General features: G+C 40.4%; 1 protein-coding gene across 1 annotated transcript; it reads right to left on the reverse strand.

The window, feature by feature from the left end:
- Window positions 1–1100: 1100 nt before the first annotated feature.
- On the reverse strand, window positions 1101–16325 carry stag3 (STAG3 cohesin complex component; the record flags this gene model as incomplete). The annotated part of the gene is made up of 31 exons (XM_083891408.1): window positions 1101–1151; window positions 1513–1606; window positions 1704–1805; window positions 2202–2406; window positions 3355–3527; window positions 4061–4183; window positions 4535–4668; window positions 4801–4902; window positions 5506–5639; window positions 5744–5912; window positions 6184–6276; window positions 6849–6929; window positions 7147–7234; window positions 7331–7398; window positions 7648–7848; window positions 8551–8643; window positions 8803–8895; window positions 9560–9663; window positions 9842–9944; window positions 10044–10140; window positions 10524–10631; window positions 11539–11618; window positions 12047–12145; window positions 12449–12646; window positions 13114–13265; window positions 13807–14005; window positions 14327–14403; window positions 14708–14804; window positions 15495–15716; window positions 15991–16087; window positions 16297–16325. 31 exons carry the CDS (start codon window positions 16323–16325, stop codon window positions 1101–1103), a joined length of 3666 nt encoding a protein of 1221 aa, XP_083747534.1.
- Window positions 16326–17270: the final 945 nt, after the last annotated feature.

Raw genomic sequence — 17270 nt, forward strand, 5'->3', positions numbered from 1 at the left:
AACTTCCGCCCTGTTTGCAAGGAATGGCGCGAAACGGGATGATTGGATTCTCCACAACTGAGTGACCCCGGGGTGAACCGGGGAGAGGAAGAGGAGGGGTCCCCGACACTTAAAGGTCCAGTGCGGGAAGTTATTTTAATTTGGAAGATAGTGAAGATAAAAATAATCATACTTTTATACGAGTCCACATTCTGTTGTTTTCACGAGTTTAACTTTAAATGGTTTTCTTTAAAAACCTTGCATTCACACATTCCATTTTATAGAATCAGACATATTGTCATATAATTTAAATGACCATATTTAATTTATGATCATTTCAACTTCACATATTTTGTTAATTTTGAATCCCTGAGTGGCATCTTAATTCGAAGGGAGCAAATGTGACACATCCAGTTTCTCCTGGGATTAATAATCTACTCTGATTCCGACTAACTGGTAGAGGGAGAAGAGTTACTAATGTCATCCACACACACGCACACGTTTAAACAGCTATTCTTTTTAAACTTAACCAGTAAATGCTTAATAACTTGAACTACAATTCATACCATAGCACTAAACTTAACCAGTTCCTTAGAAATTAGGTTCTCTGTCATTTGGTCTCCAATGATGACGACTGGTCTAGACAAGGTCTGTTTATGCCAGAAAACACACACCTACTCACATCCTGGCAAGTATGCTATGAACTGCATTTATCTCACTAATTTGTGCCATTTAAATTCCTCTTTATCTTAGATCAAAAAATTACACATACTCAACTGCATATTTTTTTTAATAAACTTCAAATTAACAAGACCCCAAAAGAACAGGTGCCACAAGATGAGATACTTTCAAATGTTTCCATCAGACAGTGATTGAACAAAAAAAAACCAACATTGTCTTTTTAAGCACTTGGAATAATACTAAAAGTTCAAATTCAGAACCAACTGTACTCTAAACAAAACAAAAACATCTTCTAACAGAAATCTCTGACCTAAAACTGATCTGATCAGTGAAAACTCAGACGTCGCTCTAACACTCAGGAGACTAAAATGTACTCAAACACGATGTTGAACAGATGTATTATCCAAAACCAGCGGGCGATGATCCAGGTCTTTGTGCCTTCAATCGAAGAGTTCATCAAGGGCACTGATTGAGGTGTGACGTGTTGAAGGCTGCAGAACAAAAAAAATAATGAGAGTTTTGACTTGTTATATTCATTTTTTAATCCTGACATAAGAAAAATATTTTATCTGATAAAAAACACCCATACAAACTGCTTTCCCCTGTATTTTATTCATTATACTTAGCTGGTAGAAGTGCTGCTGTTATGTATCACCAATGGGTCTGATGTCAAAAGTATGTGTTTTGGTCTGCATTATATTTATAGTTCAGGTAACCTGGTTTAAAATGGCTGGCTATTTAAACTGAGATTTAAAGCTGATGGATCAATTATAAATGCACAAAGAACACTATACCAGATATAAATGAGTGTGTACTTTGACCAATATGCGACACAATGTTTTTCTTTGTTACCAGTGCATATGAAGATTGATGGTCAGAGTCACTTTCGTACTCCTCGATCTCAGCCTCCTCTCTCTCCGCTTCATCATCCTCGATCAGAGACAGCCTGGGAATCACACCCGACCATGTTATCTATATGTGGCTGACGAGAGTCAGTGTAGCTATCATGACATGAGACAAGACGACATAGATTTGTGTCTTACAGGTCGATGTGGGGCATCGGGTCTGGCTGATTCAAAATGGGGTCAGTCTCGTCGGAGGTAAAACTGCTTCGTTTGACTGGCTTCACCTTTCGCATGTGGGACCTGGAGAACAGCAGCAGGTCAATTAACAGCTAATATATCTGCATTGACTGTGTCCGAGCATGCGTTAGGACTCTTATTTTTACAGAAAGAAACATCAGGAGGACCTTTCAAAAATCATATTATTAAAATGATTCTGCAGCTGCAACATGAAGATGAATTTGCTTTGTCAAAGATGTAATACATAACATGTTTTTATTCAAATATCAAAAAATATGCATTTTGTTGAGCAAAATTAAATTAATTAAGACTCTTTAATCAATTTTTTAAAAATCATTCCAAAAGGCCGCTGCATGACTTTGTCGTCGCAGGCATTTGCAGGTTCCTGGCTGTAAATTCCATCCTCTGGAATAGAGATGTCGACAGTGCAGATGTGCTGACGATTAAAACTCAACATACCCTGCAGAGAGCTCATCCTCAGACTCCAGCTCAGTTATACCACTGCTGACATCGGACTTTGTTGCCGTGTGCGCCCTGGTGGGCAGCTGCCTGGTGGTCAGCTGCCTGGTCGGCTGTTTGAGCATAGTTGAGGTCATGGCCGGAGTGGGAATGTCACTGTGGAGACTGCTGCTGTCCAGAAATGATCCTTTGGCACTGCTGGACACTGAATGTGAAGGACAGGTGTCACAACACAAGGTTTCTATGATATTTGGATAAGATCCAGCCAAGTGTTTCACAATTAGAGCTTCATTTCCCAAGCAAAAGAAAGTAAGTGATTTGAATCATAAGCCAAGAGGAAAAAACAAAATCTCAAACACTCACCACATTTTTGCCTATGGAACATGAGAATTTGAAGTTTAATCTCTGTTAAATATTACAGTGAAAACATTTGGTCTAAATTGTCTGTATTTTATCATTAACAAGTATCAATTTCAACATTTTGCAAGTACTGTATTAAGATGCAAGCAGGCACTGGGAACCCAGGTCCCTTAATTAAATATTCCTTTAGCTTTAATATAGTTTAATTGTTTGAAACAGATTTACCTGCACTCATGCAGGCAACTCACTCTACTCAATAAAAAAAAAAAAAAAAAAATCATACGGTCTTCACACGGACCCTAATTTAAACCTCGCACATTGCTAATGAGAGGAAAGCTGCCATTAACAAACTCATGTGAAGTTGTATTTCACTTGAGGGCCATTCAGTGAAATTCATTTTAATTGAAAGAAGGATTGATGATTGGATGTAGACGCTAGGCGAGACTCCTCGCCGCCAACATTAGGTTATTATTCTATATAGCTACAAGTCTTTCAACAGAGAGCTGGTCAGGGCTGCCTGTACACGAGTATACCAGGGACCTCATAGGATTATTTCTTATTACTTTCTTGTACAATTAAACAAAAGTCATAAAATGATTCACTCAATAAAGAAAATGATCTTTGGCTGAGGAATAGATATAGAGGACTCTCTCCTAGATTTGACCTCATTTCAATAAGGATATCAAAGACAATTTTCACATCATTACCACATCATTACTCTTGCAGTATTAAAATATTACTGGTAACATGTATTGTGTTTTCTCCGTCTTCTCACAATTTGAGCCTGTCTCACCTCGAGAGGTCGTCCTCTTGCGTTTAGCCACAGGAGTCTCAATCGAGGAGACAGCGTCACTTTTCTCCTGCTCTCTCGGCCTTGTAGAGCGAGCCTCCAAAGACCGCTGATACACACCGACTGACGGCCAGGAGAGGGCAGCACGGGGACACACTGATTTCAAATATGCAGCCCTGGGAGGAGACGACACAGGGACGAAGACAAAGACCAAAGAAATCTTTGTCTTTCAAGATTCTGTATATTTTGATGTGGTATACACATGAATAAACAACTAACCTATAGTAAGAATACTCCAGTTAACTGTCATGGTGCATATATAACAACATTCAGGGCAAGGGTTTAAACAGAGCTCCATATATTCATTACAATAATGAAAACACAAACATTACTTCATGACATAATTAAGCTTAAAAAAGAAAGCTTATGTTACACAATAGCTGGGTTAACCCACCGTTTAGAATATTAATTAAATGGGGCTTAATTCAACCTTTGAAACAGGTTTTGCTTTTGGTTGATTCTCACAAAATACTGAAAGTTTCCATAAAGGCAGAGAATTAACTTTCTTTGCAGTTGTGTAATAACTTAATGTACCTCAGTGATTCTGGAGAAAATGAACACGCCTACCTTTATTGAATAATTCTAACAGAAAAAGTCAGTTAAGACATTGACACTGGATTCAACAAATGTGTGTGTTTTAGTTTCTCACAGCATGGTACGGTCCTGAGGCAGCAGCTTAAAACTGAACTCGCTCAGGATCTCCAAGAAGAGCACTTTCTCCATCTGCTCCTCTTCCTCCTGTTGGTCTCGGAATGAAAAGTCTATACCGTCCCTGAGAGCAAACAAAGGCTAATCTTGAATGTATATAAAAAAACATATTCAGGAACACACGTTAAATAAAATATTTAGCAATAGCTAGATGTTTCATTTACGGAGCAACTTTAACACAAATAAGCTTTTCCTTGAATGGATATTAAGTGACATGCTATACCATCCAAGGTGTTTGAAGCTGCACTCACAGCATCCTCTGCTGGACAACTTAGTCATATACTTCAAACAACTCTCATGCACTTGTAGGCTGTTCATTTTAAAAATATCATCCCCCAAAATGTCAAAGGAATAACCGAATGGGTTCACGAGTAAAACGGAAGAAGTACGTGTCATTGACATGTGTTATACTGACTTGTGTAGAGCCACCATTGGTTTGCGGACACGTTGAAGATCGATGCCAAAGCTCATGGCGAGCCTCTTCGCCAAGTCTCTAATCTCTATGAGATCCTGCGAGCTGTATAGCTCCGTAAGCATCTCTGAGAGCAGCTGAATACACACGACACACAAAACTTTATGCAACTCATGTACATACCGTTTTACCTGTTTGGACAGGGTTAAAAATACTTATTTTTGGCTTTTATTAAAAAAAAAAAAAAAAAAAAAAAATGAGTTGCACACCTGCTGCAGGCTCAGACAGACGGTCTTGGCGCTCTGTACGGGATTGATGAGCTTGCTCTTACTCACAGTCTCTTTTATGATGTCACCAAAGTCTTTAAAGTGCTGGAGGAAATCGGAAAAGACAGTGAGAAAAGAAACGTTTGTGTTTTAACATCACAGTCTCAGTGTCTAAAAATGCTAAATATGATACACTTTGTTCATCTGTGCATAATTTTTTGCCACTGCGCTGACTCATTCTTAGCACCTCCCTGGTTGTAAAACAGATCCTCTCACCCTCCTCCACTCTCTGTCGCAGATTCTCCACTATTCATTTTCTCCATTCGATGAACAAAACAAAATGTTATTTCTCCAAATAAAATGACAGTCAAACTGAAACTCTTAACTATCTGTACATAATTGTGGCACACAGCCAGATGATGGGCTATTGAACCTAACAATCCCCTTAAGCCTTTGGCTGTGTTTCGATTACCAGGATTAAGTGACTCTTTCCTTAGATTCAATTACATTTTCTGAAGATAATGTGACTCAAATCAGATTTTGTCAGGGCTGTGAGGACACAGAAATCTGATCACAATTTCCATTTTCAATCTAGATCTGAATCTCACTCATAAATTTGCAACACTAGCATCCATTTCTGAATTCTCAATAAAGCTACTTTTGTCAGTGGCTGGTAATCCGAACATTATTCTCTGTGTCCACCTCTACCTTGCTGTAATGCTTGAAGACGTCGGTGGCGGCAGTGAGGTCCAGCACCCCATAGATGACCAGCTTACAGTAGCCAGCCAGCTGATTGCGTTTCCTTTGGAGAAGGGTTATTTTCATCTCTTCCTCACCCTCGACTACAGAGAAGAGCCAGAAAAAAGGACAGAAAATCGGTATATCAGAATATGTAGAATGTAACAAAAGAAAGACAGTAGCGGCATGTGATGTCACACAGACTTACAGCTGATCTCGTCATCGCCAGAGTCAGTGAAGATGAAGTCAAGTAAGAAAGCAGCCATCTCAGAGCGCAGGGAATTGGAGGGAACGTGCACCAGTGTTTGGAGAGCAGGTTCAGAGCGGACTGAACTTGTACTGTACAACAGCAGCAGGTCACACAGTAGCTCGAATGCCTGCGAATGGAAAGACAGACCATCCACAATGTACTGGCTCTCAGTGAAGATTTCAATCAACGTGATATTAATGCTAATGTTACAGTTATTTGTGAACACATGTTAAAGACATTATAGCCAGTCTCATTGACTATTACAGGTTTAAGCTAAATTTCCTTCACTGTTTCACTTTATCCTTTCACACACAGAAGATTAAAGATTTGAAACATGACTAGACACCAACCAAGTCAGCTAAATTAAGCTCATGGATATTTGAGTAACACAAAATTACCTGATCTCTGATTTCAGTTTGGGTCAGAGACAAACATGTCTGACAGACTCTGCAGAACAAACGCACATCACTCTTCAAATTCCTCAGTTCAGCCTGGAACATAAAGTAACAGGAGCGCAAAGAGCACAGATTAAGATACAATCACTTCATCAGGTGCAATGTGCTAGTACCAGTTTGGACAGAACTGCCTTAATTCTTCGTGGCATAGATTCAACAAGGTGCTGGATTATGTGGATTTTTGAGACCTTGGTCCATACTGACATGATATAATTACACAGTTTTGCTGCAGATTCATGAGAATTTCCCATTCCACCACATCGCAAACTAGCTGAGGAGGGTCATTGAGTCATTGTTAAAGAAAAACACGAGAAACAGACATTAAAAGAGCGGAACCAGGAAATAAATATGCGAGTGTCTTCACAAACTTGGATGCAAATAAACAGATTGCCATGTTAAAAGCCTGCTGTCAGTGCATCTGGTGGACAACACAGGACAGAAGAGCTTCACAACCACACAGGATGGGCCAACAACATGGGTCGGGCTGTGATGTGACATTGGAGTATTATTCGGCCAATTAACAGCATGAAAAGCAGACAGAAGGTCAAACCATTTCAAAACAAAGCAACATGTTTTTTTTCTTTTATGACAACAGATGCATTGTCTACCTCAGCTGGCTTGGAGTTCACTGCATTGACTTTGGCCCACATCAAGTGGAAAGCTGCACACCTCAGAGCCGACACCAGGAGCTGAAATTAAACGGAAATATGTTGAAAAATCTGCTACTGAAGAGACGTTGCTGCAACCTGACAGTTATTGTCCTAAACCTTGATTAAATAATTGAAAATACCTTGATCAAAACAACCTGCTCAAACATGTGGCTCAAATTTTAAAAATGCCTTTCTCCAGGATTTCTCCAGGGTTTGAGACAACGTAAGATAAGGCATTAATTATCACGACACAAACCTCTGTGTCAAGATCTCTGGACTCCAGCTTGCTCTTCAGCAGTTCAACACACTTGTCAAAGAGCTTCCAGCCTGTTGGGTCTTTGGCACTGGATGAGCACACACAGGACACACAGATATAACTTCAGTGTAAAAAAAAAAAAAAAAGAATAGAGACTTTGTGTTTTATAAGAATGTACACGTACCCGCTCAAAGCAGCGATCCTTTTCAAGGCAGTGGCTGCATTGTATGCATCATTGTCATCTGCAGTGCCCTAGGTGCACAAACACAGGCTATTATTAGATACTAAGATTTTTTTTTAATATACTTTATGACAGCAATAAAAGTAATGTTTGGAGTCTTTGAAAAACTTGCAATCCTATGTTTCTTCGTGTTCAGTAAACTACAATTACACAATACATCATTTGGAGTTCATTTTGACAAACCTGGAGCATGTGTGCCTGCATTTACATACAATACGTGCCATATCTGTCCATGTGTAAACATTGACAATGTCACCCACCTGCTGCAGGTCACTTAAGTACGTGTTGAAGCACTCAGTCAGGTCGTCCAATAGCTGGCTGAAGGCCAAGTGCGCTCGGGAGGAGAATGTGTACGCGTCGGAGCAAAGCGCGATGGCCAGGTTGGTGCAAGCCTCCAAAACAGCGGCGTCCGTGTGCTTCTCCACTATACCACATACCTGGGACAACAGCTGGTCCAGATGCTGAACAGCGAAGAGGAGGGAAGAACGGAGGAAAAAGAAGATAAGTAAAATAGTATTTTATCCTTGTTAATTTATAGTGCCAACTCACTCCAGAACCAGTAATGCGTTTTCATATTTGAGTACTTTAAGAGCTCTGCGTCTCGTATAAGTGGGTGAGACTATGTGGGTGCACATTTTTTTGTCGCATTAAAATTAGCCACTCTTTTATACTGTTGGCCCACCTCGCTGCTGTAATGCATGCATACCCACTGTGCACTTTAACACCACTTGCTCGCTTACATTGTCTCTAAAACCTCTTGTGGTGATGGTTTTCCCCCATGAGACATGAGAACAAAGTGTGTATTCATTTTAATTCATTTACACTCCCTGCTGGTTTTCCATTATGAGCCTGCCACACCAGCAACGCTTCATCATCTGCCACAGGTGAGCTCATTACAAATTCACTTCAAAAAGAGAGGAAATTAAAGTGCGTATATGAGGACAAGGTGAAAAGTTCTTATGCCAATAAAAAAACAACTGCATTGATGATTATTTAGCAGTTATTTATGCTTCTTAAATGTGTATATGTGTATTGAATATCTTTGGGTATTGTGGACAAAACATAACATTTTGGGATGTTGTCACTTCAATGTTTAGGAAACAAACATTTAACACAATTTTCTGCATTTCATAAACTAAACTAATTGTCTGCAGTGCTCCTACCTTCTCCAGCCACTGAGCGCTGTTATACATGTCCAGGTTGAAGTAGAGGGGAGCTTTGAGAAGGGCGGCCATCTTCCCACCATCTGCAGAGTACTGAAGGTCCGGGAGGGAAGGAGGAGATTGTACAAGCTCACTGTTATTTAATTATAAAACATGAATGTACATAAACACTTCAAAATATTTATCCTCAAAGAAGAAATAACTGCTTAAACATTTAGCATATTGTAACTGAACATTAGTCATGCGCAGTACCTTAGCCAGCAGTGACGACAGTAAAGGGATGAAGTGTGTGGTGATTCTTCTCCGGTCTTTCTCCTGGGTCTTCTTGTCCTTCATACTAATGATCTAAGCACACAGGGGAGCAGTCAAGACTTATATAAGCACATGTATAAGTGCATGTACAAGTGCATGTAAATATTTAAAATGCATTTGTTCTAAATATCTGTTAATGCATTCATATGCAGCTGTATATATAGTATTTTTATTATCCTTAATTATACAGCTAGATATTCACTTTACAGTATTATTAGATGCTGGTGGAAATATAATTGGTTAACGGGTCTTATAATTCCAGCATTTATTGGCAGAAATAAAAACATTTGAGTGCTCAATGCCATAATATGCGCTCCCTGCAAGGGCTACGCTTTTCAGAGGCCACCATCGTACGCTGCCATGCTGGCTCGTATTAAATGAGCTGTAACAGAATATATGCAACAATGATTCAGTCTGTTTCTAAATGAGATCTGACCTAAGACTGAGGTAATGGAGCATCAAATTAAGGAAACACTTCCACACATACTGGATAATCCTGGATCATTGTGGCTTATCTCCTCATTTCTTTTTGGTGCTGCAGATTTTAATAGTTGCAGCTTTTAAACTACGACTTTGATTGATTTATAAAACAAATATATATAACAAAAAGAATGACAGCATCAGCTGTATTAGTGTCCGTCAGCTCTGTGTGTGTGTGTGTGTGTGTGTGTGTGTGTGTGTGTGTGTGGGTCACCACCTTCTTGCCCTGAGTTCTCCCAACAGGTGGGGTTGCCTGTGCTGCCTGTCTCATGGCACACATCATAACCTCAATGAGAGCCCCCTCCTCCTCATCCATCAGCACTAACAACACAGAGTCAGGAGTAGAACTGAGTGGCTGAGGGTTGAAACGACACACAGCAGGAGCACAGAAGAAGGAGCAGACACTCGAAGCAGGAGCAAACTTGACATTTTATTTGCACTGTGATTGGAAAGATTTATCACTTAGACTGTGTGCACAGTCTAATTTGATTCCTCTCACCAGTCTCATGTAGCAAGTATGTTGTCATGGTGTCCCAGTCTCTCAGCTCAGATCCTGCCACACCCCACAGACTGTCCACCAGGTAAGCACCATGCTCATGAAACTACCAAAGAACAAATTAACGGATTCAACCCAACTATACACAAAGATATTCATCACATTGTTAAATTATTGAAAAAGACAAAGAGAGAGACAGACATACCTCACTCTGAATGTAGAAGGAGATGAGAATTTGAAAGAAGGCTGCATTGTCACTTTTTTTATTCCCCTGATTCTTACTGGAAACCACACTTTTCAGTCTGACACACACACACACATGAAAAACGATTAAATTAAAGTAACCAAAGATAAAGAACTGAGTAATTATAGATTAGATCAACGTATTGATTCGGCATGCAGGAAGAAATAAAATGCTTAATTACAAAGAAATAACTACCATATGCATTGCCATACAGTTAACACTGCTTGTTCATGTACAAAACAGTGACTGTTTGCTTAGGAATAATCATGTTTTACTTTAAACTGTCCTCAAAATCACTGCAAGTAATTATTTTCCTCTTGGTAGAAAAAGGAATGAATAACTGTTTGTCATGTTCATAGTGAGTCACACACACACGCACGCACACACACACACACACAAAGCAACACATTAGTCTGTGGCAAAGGAAGGAGGAAGATGTACTTGTTGTAGAGAAAAACGCCAGCTGCAGACGCCAGGCCTCGATGTGAGGCGTAAACCAGGGGATAGATGTGGGCGCACTCCTCCTCTGTCAGGGCTTCCTCTGTCCTCCTGCAAAACATAGAAACGCATTCAAGGTCGTCAGATTTTCCCATTAAAAACCAAGGTGAAAACCATTTTGCAAAGCCATGTTAAGAAAGCAGCCCAGTTAGACAATCAGGAAAGGGAGTGTGTATTTCATTTTTTAAAAAGGGAGCTTACTATAGAAATTAAGAGGAACAATGTTCTCTCTGGTATGTGAAGGCCACCAATTCCCAGAGGGATGAAAGAAGTCATCCTCCATTCAATACAATCTGCAGCCTTAGGATGTCACTAATTCTTCCACACTAACATTCTGTATTGATATTTGTTCAGTCCCCGGCTCCTGTAGGCTACATGCCGATGTGTCCCTGAGCAATCCCAAATTTCTACTAGCAGGTATGAGGCAGAAGGTGAACAAGGCATGACAGAAAAAGCAGTCCACTGACACTCACCAGGCACTACATTAGATACATTAAATTAACTGCTTGTTCACACAAATATAAAATTAGCCAATCGAATGGCAGAAACTAAACGCATTTAGGCATGTAGACTTGGTCAAAGTGACACACAATCTATCTCTAGGTTTCACAAAGAATGGTCTGAAAAAGAGAAAATATACAGTCAGCTGCAGCTCTCTGGGTGAAAATCCACTGTCGATGTCAGAGATTAGAAAATGTAACAGATAACCACTCCTTAAAACCAAGGTATGAAAAAAGATCATCCTTGAACGCACCACATCAGGTACCAATCCTGCTTTCACTAGGTGTCCTGTGTACCTAATTAAATGACCAGTGAGTATAGTTGCACTGTATGAATGTGTGTATAAAGAGAAAAAAATGGCTAGATGTTTTAATCCACTAAAATTAAATATCTGCACTGTATGTTGACAAACAATGGCATTGGAAAAACCACCAGAATCGGAAAAACAATTCCTCACTGTTGGATCAGCATCAACAAATTGACCACTTCCACTGCCACCTCTGGGTCTTTGTCCATCACCATGCTGAGCATCCGGTCCTAAACAAACATTAAAATTAGTAGAGGCGCACACACATATCAGACAAATGCAGGATCAGGCACGCAGACAAACAAGGCATAAACAGGACTTGCATAAATGTACCCACATATTCACAAACACCCAAACCCAATGATTAGCCACAAAGCTGCAGCATTAAAAACATTTATCTGCTGCGGCACATGTGGCTTAAAAGGGGTGTTTTGTGTTTGAGAAGTGCTTATTACCATCGGTAACTGGCAGCAATTAAAATACCCAGACAAAGGAAGACATTCTAACACCAAAAAAAAGACAGACAGGCAGACAAAAAAATAAATACGCTGAAACAATACATTAAAAAAAAAAAGACTGAAGGAGACAGATGGGGGGTAAAAAAGGGAGAAAACAGGAATTAAATGAGGTGCGAGTCCAGTCCAGTGGGATGTCTCACTTTAAATCTGCTGGTGAAAAGCTCCAGGCGGCCAATGAATCCCTTCTCTTGGTACAGAGGCTGCAGGGCACGCACACAATGCAGACGCACTGGACTTTGCTGAGGTAAAAAAAAGAGGAGAGTTCTGTTGCAGTTTCTCTTTGATTGCATACAGACTAATTCTCAAGTGTGTTAGCAGTGAAAATTACTCTTTGAGCAAGTGTGGGTATAATCCTTGAGTCTGTGTGCAGATATTCTACTAATGTTTGGTATAACTGGAGCATTAACAATTCCCTGTGCTCCGCAGTCCTCGTCACTGGCCTGAAGTAAAGTACAGACGTATGCCGTCTCTGAGATACATGGTAATGCATATTTCATTTTGTAATTCATTTTCAACCGTGTAGTCTTATGTGTGTTTTCAACCTTATCATGCAGGGTCCACCCCAGGTATTTGAGACAACCATCATTCAGGAATTGTTCGGGATCCGTCTTCAGCCACACACCCAACTCGTCGACGCACGCCATCCGGATCTCAGGAAGTCGGTCCCGGTAGCGATGCACAAACACTCCGCGGAAGGCGACGTTCATCATAGAGGAAAGCTCCTCTCTTTTCACCAGCAGCTGGGACACAAATCATAAATGATTAAATCAGCAACTTAGTCAGACAAAATCAAGTACATGTCTTTAACACTCTCTGCAGTACAGTGGTTTACCCGGGGCAATATTTGACTTACGAGGTGTATTATTGCCATTACTAGAACCTCTTTTAAAAAGGTACTAGAAAAGAGATCTATTAAATATGTACACATTCAACCACTAGTACACACATTTTTGCCCATGCCACATTCAAAGCCACTGAAATCACCTTTCTTCCCCAGTTGAACAAGAGTACATAATGAAATGGCCATGAGTGTATTACAGTTTAAATAATTTAACCGCTCTGCTCCTCTGCAATGTTCTTTTTATAACTTCACATGAAAAACAACATCATCCACAATTTCCCCATTAGGTCTATGTCAATTCATCTCCTTAATGTCCTGACACAAAATGAGTGCACTGATGCTTGTGGGTGTATATGTAGGTGTCACCTCAGCGATGGTGGCCTGCAGCTCTTCCAGTCTGGCAGTGGCTTTGTTATTCGCCCTCTTGCCGTTTTCCACGTCGTAACGCCGCTGGGTGGTCTGCATCTGAACAGACACCGTCACAGCTACTTCCACCACACCAGTCATCAGCTTCATGGCTAATTTAAAATAAAGATAGCAGTGGACATGGTCAATTGGGAGACTATAGTATCTAGTGGAAACATAAAAAATGTTCTTGGAAAAAGCAGACCGTCTCTTTTAATAGCCAGTTTACACTAATTAGGTTCACCAGTTTTACAAAAGATTTTACAGTTTTAATTATGCTGCACTCACATGTGCAGTCACATTTACACAAAGACCTAATTGTACTAATCACATTATGGATTAACTGTTGCATTTAATTCTGTAGCTTGGATGAGAGACGGGAACAAATTATGAGGTTAAGCAGGGTGTGTAGAAGACAAAACGAAACAACAAAAGAAAGCTGTGTAGCAGAAGTACGTTGTGGGAAAAACAAAAGAACCTGTCTAGCAAATAAAACATGTGTCAGCTGAATGGAGCAATTTATTCTGAGGCCCAGAAAAGCAGAAAAAAGGCTCTGGTGTCTCAAGCATGGAGTGTATGCGTTTTCACTATTTTCACCACCATTTTAGAAGTGTCACTCATTTACATACCCATTTGCTTTACCAATGTGCTTACCAAGCAAGGTGCTGGTGTGTCTGAAGGCTCGGACCTGGGAGTCTGAGAGGCCAGTGAGCAGGGACAGGAGAGAGTTGAAGAGGTATTCATCGTAAAGGATGCTGTTCCGACAGGAGTGCACCAGAACCCGAGCAAACTCACACAGACCATATTTGAAAAGCTTCAGCTGCGGAGAGCTCAGAGGATAGTCCACTGAATCCTAGAGGAATATGACAAACAAAACAAAAGGCGTCAGCATCCAACTCCGTGCTTAGTGCAATTATGTCAATCAGAGGCCTGTGGTTTGTTCTGCTAAAGACAAATATGCTAGAAGCAAAACAAAGTGATTAACACATTAACGAGTCAATTTATCAGCATCAGATCTTAATTAGCATGTTCCATCATGCTGTACTACAACCGGAGAATCATAATCTCCTGATGTGGGATAATGAAGTAATTTGAGTTTCTCAGTTAATTCAAAAATTATCATCTAAACAAATATGAACTATTCCTACAATAAATACAGTATTAATTTCCTCACCTCATTGAACTCTTTTGTTAGTCTGCTGATGATCTCAGCATTCTGCATGCTGTCAAGCATCTCTCTACTAACAACACCTGAACAAAACAACGTCAGGTTTACATGAGCATACAAGAACAGTAAAGCTGGTTCTTGCACTTAACCCAAAATCATGTCATCACATTGTATGGTTTCTTTCTGTTTTAATTCCACCCACACACAATAGCGATATACTGTGTTGTCAGGGGCAGGATTAACACAGCATCGTTGCATCGATAGCATGCCAGGAGATCAATATCAGACTGCTGATCATTGCCTGAGCTGAAATTGGAAAGATAATCTGTTGACCTTTGACCCACAGCCCCCCCCGCCCCCCAACCCACTTCCCTCTTGACTGCTGACCTTTGCATCCACAGGACTGAACAATGAAGTTGATGAGCACCAGCAGCCCCACCTCACGGCTTCGCTTGTAGCTGTCCAGCCATTCATCCACCACCGCCTTGAGATTGACAAGGAGACAAGAGACAATGATGCAGTCGCATCAAACGCTACAGGCGCTTCAAACACGACATTACAGACTTCAGGCTTAATTTTCATACCTATCACTTGTAGTCTTTGTTTTATTTGTAACATGTGAGTGAATAATCCCCGTCTTTTATATTTTATGGCCTTCCAGTTTGATTCACCAACTCTTTTACATCATCGTTTTGTCAACCGTTGCACTGCTATACATACAAACACACTCCTTCAATACATCTGTTGTGTTTATAATAATGCATGTGAAAGAATAATGAAAACAGGCCTGAAGCTAGAATTAACATCTGATTTGTTGTTGCTCTACACCGTTTTGTTTAATTCAAGATCTATCGGCTGGGGTTACACTTTTCTAGTCCTCCCCAGAAAAGACTGGATGCAGGACAATAGTTGGGATGGACGCGTGCCGTCAATCATTGACTACACAACCCAATGTGAGCACTCCTTCCTCTTTGCGTATCAAAGGCAATTCTGTAGGGTCACATCAGTCAGCCAAACTGACAACACATGATAATCTCCCTCACTGTCAGCTCTATAGAGGCTCGATTCTCCTTTCACAACACCTTCCTCCTTCAGCACCTCCCTCTTTTCATGCATTTATCTCTCCAAACCATTCCCCCTCTTCCTTCAATGTTCAGCTGAGGGTTTTGCTCACCACCATGGCACTCTTTCCAAAGCAGACTGCGTCATAGAGGTCCTTCGCTGTAATGCCATGGTTTCCCTCATTCTCTCTTGATGCAGGTCTGGGGGAGACTGGCCTGGATGTCCCCTGAGACCTCTGCTGCCTAGGGGAGGGGTCGACAGTCGCGGGGCTGGACCTATTATGGGGGCTCGAGGTCACCCTTGATGCAGCTTTACGCCTAGTTCTCTTGGGTGGCTTGAGATGAAAAGAGGGATGGGAGGGCAGCTCAGCGGGAGATTTAAAGTGAATTGATGCAGTCAAACAAATCAATGGCAGCTACAGCACAAAAGGTGTAGAATTTAACAAAACACCAACTTCACTGTTACAATACTTACGCCTTCTGACTCATTCACAATAACTGAGAGACACTGTGGCTAGCAATGATAAAACTGGGCAAAAGAATCAGAAACTACATCTACTTTCTGGACAGAAATCTAAATGTGAGCCATTTAAATAAAAGATAATTCACCTGTGGTCCTGGTACGGCCCGTTTTTTCCGCTTCTTGGCGTTAATCGAGGTCTCATAATCACTGCCAGAGTCTGTGAAATCATCCAGCTCCTCAACACTATGAAACAATGAAAGACCAGCATTAACAAATCATCATTATCTTTAATGGTGATTATGTATGCAGCCACAATAAAAAGTGGCTTCAATTTGAGTATTAGTTGGGCTTTGAAATAACATATATTTTATTGAAGTATTTATTATAATGTGAACAAACTACCAACTGGTGTCTTGAAAGTTGAGCTAAAACAGTGAGAACGATAACTTTACCTTTCCAGATCTGAGTATTCAGAGGCCATTTGAGTGAGAAAGGCTGAATGATGACTTTGAACCACTGCCTTAGCCGCACTTTGCTAGCACTGTTTCACACACACACATACATACAGACACGTTAGCATCAAAACTAGCTAGCGCCTAGCATAAACGGGTTACTGACACAGTCGTATTTTAAACGTGTAAAATCGACAAACGACAACATACGTCTGACAGGCATGTGTGACACGCTTATGAAACATATATACGAACCGAAATATTTGATTAAAAACAAAACTTTGCACGATAATGGATCTTATAGTTAGCCGTGTCATAGCACTCGATCCTTAACATCCTAAGGGGCCTTTAAGTACGCTTTAAAGACAATTAATATTCAGTAATCATTATCAGCACACCAATTATACAACCGCCCGCTTACAGTTAAATTATTAATATGTATGTACCTTCCTTTATTGTTGGTTTATCGGTGCTTTTTTTGCTTTCTTCGACACCCGGTCAGAGACAAGTGCGCAAAAGTTTTTTTCCTAAGTCATTCCGGACGTTGATTGGTCGTTTCCGTGGCGCATTCGATGACTTATGGTAATTTACTACACACAGTTCACCGAAGTCCAATTACATTAGCGTGTAGTTAATGCGTGTACATATTATGGCATGTGGTTTTAACATTTAAACGGTAGGCATGACATTCAGTACAAAAATATCTGCAACGCCACTCTTACAAGTCAAAACACAGTTTAAGATAACTGTAATTCGTGTTTTTACGAGTCAAAATGACGTCACGTTTGCCATTCATGTGTACGGGGTTTGTAGATATCGCTCATTCCAGTTCCAGGCATATATATATATATATACATCATTACGACCAGTCATAATTCAAGTTCATGTCTTTATTTATCCTCAGTTGAAGATATCTACTTTTTAGATATCTTGAATTAAGTTTCAGATGCATCTTGAATTAAGTTTCAGATGCT

The sequence above is a fragment of the Microchirus variegatus genome (assembly GCF_963457635.1).
Source record: "Microchirus variegatus genome assembly, chromosome: 6".
Taxonomy (NCBI): Eukaryota; Metazoa; Chordata; class Actinopteri; order Pleuronectiformes; family Soleidae; genus Microchirus; species Microchirus variegatus.